At 34.5% G+C, this 10,303-nt stretch overlaps 1 protein-coding gene across 1 annotated transcript; it reads right to left on the bottom strand.

The window, feature by feature from the left end:
• Nucleotides 1-7,263: 7,263 nt before the first annotated feature.
• Nucleotides 7,264-9,471, bottom strand: LOC144351905 (uncharacterized). The gene has a single exon (XM_078009162.2). The coding sequence runs from the start codon at nucleotides 9,469-9,471 to the stop codon at nucleotides 7,264-7,266; it is 2,208 nt and encodes a 735-aa protein (XP_077865288.2).
• Nucleotides 9,472-10,303: the final 832 nt, after the last annotated feature.

The raw sequence follows: 10,303 nt of genomic DNA, 5'->3' as shown, positions 1-10,303 counted from the left end.
TAAAATGACATGCATCAGGAACCCGTAATGTCTAATGTATGTATCAAGTTTGAACAAAATCCATCCATAAATGACAGAAATGTTTGATATTTGATGATTTTTTAGCACAAAAATAGCCACCATTCGGCCATCTTGAATCGTGAAACAAATTGATGTGTATATGTATATTATTATGTATGTGTAAAGTTTGATTGTAATTGGTCCAGGCATGTCTAAGATACAGATGCACGCACACACACGGATGCACGGACACACAAAGGTCAAAACATAAGTCTCTGTTTTCAGACTGCATCCGAACGGGGACAAATTAATTCAAGTTTTCTAAGACAACTAAGTTAAGTATTTTTCACATGCTTAAATTTAAATTTAATGGATTTCAAATAATACTATTGGACCAAGATATCTTAAATTTAAGCATTTAAAAACTATTCGTCAAACTCACACATTTTGTCGAGATATTGTCGTAAAATGTTGATTTTCATTAAAATCAGTTTTAGAAAATGAACATGCATTTGTTGGTTGTTTTCATGTCAGATTAAGGGAATTAGATTTTGTAGAAGTACACTAAAAAGGGGTATGCTAAGGGATGAGAGTAAAAAAAAAAGGTATTTTGCAAATTACAATCTTCGTGGTTGAATTTTCAATAAACAAAAATATGTGATTTTAATACGTAATCATGGTTACAGAAGACTTCTAGTACATTGTAACTGTGATCTAATAAAGTGTTTGTTAAACAATTCATGAATTTGAATTGGTCAGAAAAAAAAATGTTTCTTGTATTTGCAGTTTGCCGCTTGTTAACGTAATGGAACTGTTTATTTGTCAAGATAGGTGGTCTTGAAATCTTTTAATCTGCATCCGTAATCCAACGTACCTTATTCCAATATAAACATATATGTACATATGTATACCTCTCATTTGTTTAATGGCTGCATAGTGATGCATGTTTTGTGCTTCTTACCCATAATTGTGAATAGCATAAAAAGGGTAAGCTTCAAGGCAGTTTGCGCTCAATTAAAATTTGTCACTACTGAGCATGTTACTGCACATGTATGCAATGGACAATTTAATTTTCTAATTGTCATTTTTGTCATTTTCGGTAAATATTTTCAATATTACAGCGAACCTATATCAACTGGCAGGTTGCTCCAAGTTTTGTTTTTCACCCCACTCCTCAAGTTTACATGGCCAATCGCTTGATTTAGGTGAAACGTAATTTAGCTACAATGTGTTAATATGAAAGAGATGAACGTAAGCTGCCCTCTAGTGGGCTGTACTGCAATTGTCTTTGTTTATTTGTACCAAGTAGGTGAGTTTTAAATGAACAAGACAGGGTTCCCACTCGATACAATCTTGTTTCGTTTTCAAGGCCTTTAAATTTGTTTTAAAGTTTTTAAAAATAAACGAGTGCCAAATTGTTTTAAATTTACTTAATTTGCCGAAGAGTTGAATTCTGATTTCATCAAAATGACGCTTGCTTGTAAACAATTACTGTGAAATACTTTATTTTCGCTGGAATTAATTTTCGCTGAAAAGGCTTTTTGGGCATTTTATATGGAATTTATTTTCACTGATTTTTGATGAGTTTAATGTAAAATATAGGAAAAAAAGTATATTCGCTGGATTTTATTTTCACGGAATCATCCCTTCAGCGAAAATAGCAAAAATAAAGTATTCTACAGTACACCAAAATCACAATTAACCAAAATCCTCGACTTTACAACTGCTTCTAAAACCTCCTTTTGGTAGCTATGCTGCTTCGTATTTAGGTCTTAAATGGTGTTTTTTTTCATTGATCTTGTATGAGCTTCTCTTTAATATTGCTGAAGGAATCTAGAGTCCTGAACTATCAGGAAATTCAGTCTTTGTGCATAGCATTTGACTGCATTTTTTTTCCAGGTATAGTTGATGAGTAGCAGTAAGGGACAGACCATAAAAAACCATGGTGGGAGACAGTAAAACAAATTCTACAGAAATATCAGAGAAAACAAAATTTGGCATACCTAGGGAAAAAAAACAGTTTACACTGTAGAAAAAGATAACACAACTTTAAGGAAAACATATTTTGCACCCCCCCCCCCCAGTTTCTATTAGTCAACCTTTAACAAAACAAGGTGATAGACAATGCATTCTTTTGTATGTGCAAATTGCAAGTGCTAGTGCTGACACAGTGCATTATGCCACAGAAGTCATATTCATGTTTTGGACTATATGACAGGGCTGTGTGGCCATCTCTCTACCAATGTCATTTTTTTAATGTGCTATCCTGGCGTCAACCAGGCTCGGTCGAACACAAGCACCTGCGGACCTTAACCAAGGTTCCCCCATTTGTTGAAGAATAAATCTCGGCCAGTGGAATTGACCTTCCCATTGAGTCTGTGGCACACTCACCCAGGGTAGGGGTCAACAATGCCTTCTTTGGCTGCACTATATTCAAGTTTTGTAATCTTTCCACCCATAAACTACACATATCTGGCTGACCCTAAAAGGTCACACATCCTGGTAAATATTTGTTGAACTTCAATATGACAATTTTAGCAGATTTTTTTTGCCTGAAAATTGAAGATTGTGTGACATTCGGCAAACACACACATGCATTTTATTTATTTCAATAAAATGGTCATGCTCTGCAGTACAGTGCCACCAACATCTTTTAATACCAAACACTTTATTTCATTCTCAGAGAGATACATGTATATAAATATTAATGGATAATAGTTATAAATATTATGCAAAACACTCAAAAAAAAATGCTAATAATAAATACATGGTACTGTTATTGCATGTAAATAAAAATAAACTTGTTTAAAATGAATACTATAACAATATGTTATATATTTTTTAAATGAAATGTCATTTTGTGAAAATTATACTTTGGGACTTAATTTTTTTTTCTACAATTTTTGACAAAACCTTTGCACACATTATGACACGTCTCATTGCGCACATGACAACTTGTCTCATTGAAGGACAATACAAGCTCAATGCAAATGCAGAGTAGTTCATTGAGAAGGGTTCTGTTTAATCAAATGCAAACTGTTCTATTGTAATCGGGTCTGTATCGACATGTGATGTTTTCCATGTCATCCAATGAGGCTATAAGATTCAGTCATGTGATATAATACTGGGCAGAGATTACGTGTAATTTTCGCTAGCTGACAAAACTGATCATAACTTAATGTACAATATTATAAAGGCTAGTGGTGGTCATCACGCCATGCATGCACGATATAAGAGTTTCAAGATGGCGACTTTGATTGTTGTACTGATCAAAGAATACAATAAAAGAGACACTACCAAGAAACATTACAATAGATGAGTTTCGAGCATTTGCACCAGCAAATATTTAATGTTCCTTTAATAAAAGAACAAGGTAAATCAGAAATTCCAGGCCAATATACTGCTGTATGTAATTCGCAAGAGGAAAATTGTCAGCCTTGCCAAAAATCATCCATATTTTCTTAACTGGCGATTGTTTTAGATAGTAAACTTCACAATTACAGACCAAATATGGGCATTTGAACCTTCGTGCTAGGAAAACATTTGGGCCAAAACATACACATTTGATCAATAACATCTAATATTTCAAACCCTTTGATATGAAGAACTGGCCCACTATGGAACACGACAAATGTAAACATTTAACCATATTTGCTCTATTACTAATATATACGCATATATTTTAACAATAATTTGCACAAACACTACTAATAGAGCATATACGATTATAACAGATGGTGAAATACAAAAGTAATCGCATACATTACTGGTTGTAATCCACTTAAAAAAATAAAGACTTAAGATTAAACCACAAAAGTTAATAAAAATCTGAAAGACTATGTCAACAAACAAATAAAAATATTCAAGAGCAATATTAACAGGGTATGATATATAATACATGAAAAATCACACACTTTTTTTTTTTAAGTGTTGAAAAGTTTAATTTCTGAGGTAAATGTGTCAGGAGCCAATCATAACACTCCTTAGGGTCAAAAACAAATGTTTTACATAAAAAGAACACTTAGCTTGTTAATAATTAATATCAACCAATCACAATCAATTATTTAAATATGTCACTCATCACAGACCAATCAACATCTATTATTTACATTACATAATTAATATTAATGAAACACCTATTTTAACCAATCATTTTCTACAAATATCATCACATGACTTTGGCTAGCCAATCACACCTAAGAAGTAAAGTCTACATGGCACAGCAAGCATAACAAGATTCTCAAAAACATACTTTTGAAGACTTTAAACAACAGCTTAATTTTTATTTTTAACACTGTATAATAAGGTGATTTAAAATGTTGCATTAACTAACGGTAGCTGAACAACATTAAAACAATTTGTTATTATTATTTTTTCAGATAAAAATATTTGTATTTCACACTTGGGAAGATCAATTGGAAAGAACTCGGCAGCATTAAAATATAGGTAATCTATTGTTTTACAACACTCACACCTAAAGAAAAATTCCAGTTTAATCTCAGAAACATTCTGTTTTTCCATACTGCCTAAATAAGGCATATGCAAATTAGATACAATATGAGAGAGAGTTGATATGACAGGTCACCGACAGGTCTTGTGGAAAACAGAATTACTCCAGCAACATAAAAATATGTTTATAGGGCAATAAAAAATAAGTTCAGGTACGAATAAGTTTTGGTCATGGAAGTCTGTGGGTAAAAACAATTAAAACTCAAAATTGAATTTCGTTGATTTAACGAAAATTTATTTATTATTTATGGAAGTCAGGACAGATATTTTTACTGCAAGATAAAATGCAGTTAGGATACTATTTATGAAACAAAGCCACACCTAGGACTTCTGTTAGAATGCTTGAACTAGTTGTACAAAACAATAGCTCTACAAGCAAACTGAAAGACTGCTTAGTCTCACACAGTTTTTTTGTTATACATGCACAACAAATGTATAAGATATGCCAGTACTGTAAAATACTTTATTTTGGATTTGAATTAATTTTTAACTGAAAAAACATATTTTAATAGTGTTTTGTATGGAATTTATTTTCACTGATTTTTTGACGAGTTGATTGTAAAATATAGGAAAAAAAGGAATATTCAATGGATTTTGTTTTCACTGAATCATCCCTTCAGTGAAAATAGCAAAAAATTAATTCAAGCGAAAATAATTTAAAGTATTTTAGAGTAACATACAATGTTACTGTGAAAACTCAAAAAATGTTCATAAAATAGTATAACATGTTTTTACATTCATACACACAAAATGAATGAAAACAAAATATCCCTATGGTATTCCTACATGCCTTTGTAAAATATTTCTGAGAGACAACATACATACATATGTATATTCAACTTATACAAACAGGCTCACAGACAACTGGTTGTAAAACCAACCATCCTTTCTGTCACAAGCAAGTTTAGTACTTTGGCAACCATAGAACATGCCCAGGAACTCATAAATTGTCAATTGGCATGACATCAAATTGGGTTATTTAATATCACACTAGTTGTATACCCTTATCTTATAAATCCTTGGTAACACCTGCATATCTGTGCAACAACATTTAAATACCTAACAAACAACAATGATGTATTTTACAGCATTGGGCAGTGACATTTTAGATAGAAAATACTTTGCTGTGTATGTAACATCTACTGTGATTGATTTGAAGATAGAAAAGAACTTTGCTGTGTATGTAACAACTACTGTGATTGGTTTAAAGATAGAAAAAGACTTTGCTGAGTATGTAACATCTACTGTGATTGGTTTGAAGATAGAAAAGGATTTTGCTGTGTATGTAACATCTGCTGTGATAGAGTTCAAGATAGAAAAGGATTTTGCTGTGTATGTAACATCTGCTGTGATAGAGTTCAAGATAGAAAAGGATTTTGCTGTGTATGTAACATCTGCTGTGATTGGTTTCAAGATAGAAAAGGATTTTGCTGTGTATGTAACATCTGCTGTGATTGGTTTCAAGATAGAAAACGATTTTGCTGTGTATGTAACATCTGCTGTGATTGGTTTCAAGATAGAAAAGGATTTTGCTGTGTATGTAACATCTGCTGTGATTGGTTTCAAGATAGAAAAGGATTTTGCTGTGTATGTAACATCTGCTGTGATAGGTTTGAGGATAGAAAAGGAATTTGCTGTGTATGTAACATCAGCTGTGATTGGTTTCAAGATAGAAAAGGATTTTGCTGTGTATGTAACATCTTCTGTGATTGATTTGAAGATAGAAAAGAACTTTGCTGTGTATGTAACAACTACTGTGATTGGTTTAAAGATAGAAAAAGACTTTGCTGAGTATGTAACAACTACTGTGATTGGTTTAAAGATAGAAAAGGACTTTGCTGAGTATGTAACATCTACTGTGATTGGTTTGAAGATAGAAAAGGATTTTGCTGTGTATGTAACATCTGCTGTGATAGGGTTCAAGATAGAAAAGGATGTTGCTGTGTATGTAACATCTGCTGTGATAGGTTTGAAAATAGAAAAGGATTTTGCTGTTTATGTAACATCTGCTGTGATAGGTTTGAAGATAGAAAAGGATTTTGCTGTGTATGTAACATCAGCTGTGATTGGTTTCAAGATAGAAAAGGATTTTGCTGTGTATGTAACATCTGCTGTGATTGGTTTCAAGATAGAAAAGGATTTTGCTGTGTATGTAACATCTGCTGTGATTGGTTTCAAGATAGAAAAGGATTTTGCTGTGTATGTAACATCTGCTGTGATTGGTTTCAAGATAGAAAAGGATTTTGCTGTGTATGTAACATCTGCTGTGATTGGTTTCAAGATAGAAAAGGATTTTGCTGTGTATGTAACATCTACTGTGATAGGTTTGAGGATAGAAAAGAACGTTTTATTAACCCTTTGATCACCATATATTTTCATATACTGTAAAATCATTTATTTTCACTGGAATTTAATTTCACTATTTTGATTTTTTGAGAATATTTACCGGGTTGTAAGTTCATAAATTTTCTAGTGAAAACAATATATTATATTGTTATTTCACATGTTCAGGTGGGTTTAATTTAATCATAAGCAAAAAGTGAATAATAATCCATTTACCTACAGTATATTTTTTTTAATCATAGACAAATGGAAGAAATTTTTATAATGCAAATATGGACATGATTTATTTCAAGAAGAAAGTGATAGTATGTCAGTTAAAAAACTCCTAAAAGTCCTAATGGCCTGAATGCATTGAATCACCATTATTTGGGCTACAGAGGGCACAATTTACATACATTTTCAACCAGATTCTTAACTTCCTTCATCACTATGCTGACTGCCACTATTGGTCAATGATTCTGTTTCTGAATAATGGCGTACATTTTCTTTTGGGTGATATGTCCTCATGTGATCTTGATACTGATGATAATGTCCCATGGCATGGCCACAAACACGACAATCGAACATTCGTATCACACCATGCTCAAGAATCATGTGTTGCTGATACTTGGCTACGTATGTGATCTTCTCATGACAGACCGGACACTGGAACTGCCTTTGGGTCCACTTGCGCCGCGTCTCAATCGACTTTCGGTTGTGCATCTTATCCTCATGGACTTGCAGCTGAATCAGCCTCATGAATCGCCTCCCTGAACACTTATCACATTTATACGGCATTGTAACATTGTGCATTTCGAACATGTGTCTCTCGTATTTGGCAGTGTGTCGGATCTCAATCCCACAAATTTCGCACATAAAGCTGCGAATCGTATACTTTCGTGGATAACTCTGAGCATAGTCTAACTGCCCTCCATCCTCATCAACCAACGGTCCTATCTCATCCATATCAACTGACTCTCTTCTCGTCGAGTGGCCCTGGTTACCATTAACCAGCTGATTGGTATCAGCATCACCATGACAACCAGAATCTTCGCTGGCTTCATCTTCCCATGATGGTTCCTGTTTGACATTGATGTTACCATTTGGTTGACCCACGTCAAGACTTACCGAAACGTTACTATTCGATTGACCTACAATTAGATTTACAGACTGCGCAACTCTTGGTGAACCCATCAATTCTGGATCCTCCGATTTAGGAGTTGTGTTACAGTTCCCTGCTAAAGATTCCACCTTTTGTTGATCAGGGCTTCCAAATTTAAGTTCAATTTGTTTCTGACCATCCAATGGAAGTTCATCAGCCTCCATCTCTTCTTCTGATTCCTCGTCATCATGGACTTCCAGATTTTCTTGCAGCTTCAACAAAACATCACCTGATTTTCCCGTTTGGCAATTTTCCTGTTCATTCTCATTCCTATTCTCACTAACTACAGGTGGTTTTTTCCAGTTATTTTCATTTTTAGGTGACGCCTGTGCAGTCGGCTGGGGGCTGACAATGCTGGATGAGACATCCCCCCTCTGCTGTGCTAAAACAGCTGCAGTGCTAATCGCTTGGCCAGCATTGTCCAGATTGACCATGTTGTTTACAACAGTGCTTATCTCTAGATGGTGCTTGGTGATGGTCGGATGATATTGTTGTACATGCCACATGTACAGGTGATAGGTAGCTGCAGAGTAGTTTGCGCACTGATCGCATCGCCATGGTTTCCTCACCCCATGCTTCTCTAACATATGCGCTTCAAACTTGGAGACATAAGTTACAATTTCATGGCAAATATCGCACAAAAACTGTCGCTGGGTGTACTTACGTCTTCCTTCCCCATTGTTCTTATGCATGGTATTGTAGTGGTGTTCCAGGAGAATCAAACGATGAAAGCGTCGTCCAGCTGGACAAAAACGACATTCCCACGGCTTAGCAATGCTATGCGCTTCCATCATGTGTTTCTCAAAGTTTGTTACACACACAATTCTCTCTTTGCACTTGAAGCAAGTGAATGTCTGTCTTTCATGTTTTCTACGAGATGCAGCATTAAAACGCAAAGGATATGTGATGCCATGGAGCATCCCATGAGCAGACGAGGACGACATATTAAGATTATGTGATAGCCGAGCTCTTACCGGCCCACCCTGACCTTTTTCAGTCTTATCATTCGATATCCCATAATAGTCTTCAAGGTCAGTATCATCAGAAATATTGAAAGACTCCAATAACATTTCTTCACTGATTTCTCCATTCCTTGCCACCATGGTAACTCCGGGTCTGGTTGGATTAGGCGGTTGTCCTGGCAACTCCTCTGCTACAATGTCACTTGTGGGGCTGTCGACTAGATCACTATCCGGTGACTGCATGTGACTGTTTGTGTTCTGCAAACTCACAGCTGGTGAGTCCATCATGGCCAATGATGACAATTTATGTACTTTCTCACCCTGAGCAATAATTCGGTTAAGACGATGAATAGCATCAAGTATGGCTTCATCTTTCTGGTTTACCTCACTTTCCCCCAGGCTACATGCTAGCAAGCAGACAGTCTGTTTCAGTTCATCACGCCCGACAATGATCCTCCACGGTTCTTCTCCACTAGAACCGTTATTACTCAGCTTTGAGGTAGTACTCGTCTCCATGGCAACAGCTTCACAGCAATCTTATATTTTGATTGTCACTCACACATGCAATTAGTGCCTGGAATAAGATGAAAAATAAAGAAAAAAATAAGTATCTGAAAAAGTCAGAGTGGAAGCCATGCTGTGTGTTGGCTGGTTACTTAGGATCAATGTTTCAGCCACCCGACACTTTGTGGTAATCACTGTTTTACAAAACACACATTATTCATTTGTTTTAGGTAATAGTGAAGGCAGGGCAGTTTATTTTTTTTTTTACTGGAAATAAAAGCATGTAACATGGATTTGTAGAATTTGAATATTCAATTATTTAAAACATTTAGAATATTTGCTATACTCTAATTGTATCTGCAAAGATTGAAGAAAAAATTGTTGCAAATGTCATGAAAAATTATCAAAATTGGCATTTCTATGGTGAGATTATTTAAAAAGTGTTCTGAAAAAGTCATATATCATTATTGACATAAATCTTAATATTGTGAAAATATTTCAAAAATGTATATATAATTTAGGGTTTTTCCAGTGTGATAATAGTTTTCTATTATTATATATGGGAAGTTCTCACCCACAATGCATTGCATATACTGTATGTGCAGCAACATGCTCAGTAGTGCAAAATTTGAATTTCCTGAACTGATGATGTCATTTGTTTTTTCATTAATATGGATTAACCTTTTCACCACCAGTTCTCTTATTTCATCACAAAGACACAAAATAGTCCCGTTTATAGTCTGCACTTTCCTTCAGAAGATAGTGACAAAAATATCCAAATTTTTTAAGCAAAAACTGAAAATTGACTCAAATTCTGTCTATTGGTTAATTAAATGATTAAATG

Source organism: Saccoglossus kowalevskii, chromosome 22 (assembly GCF_978046115.1).
Source record: "Saccoglossus kowalevskii chromosome 22, keSacKowa6.1, whole genome shotgun sequence".
Lineage (NCBI taxonomy): Eukaryota > Metazoa > Hemichordata > Enteropneusta > Harrimaniidae > Saccoglossus > Saccoglossus kowalevskii.
This window is presented reverse-complemented; position numbering and strand designations above follow the sequence as displayed.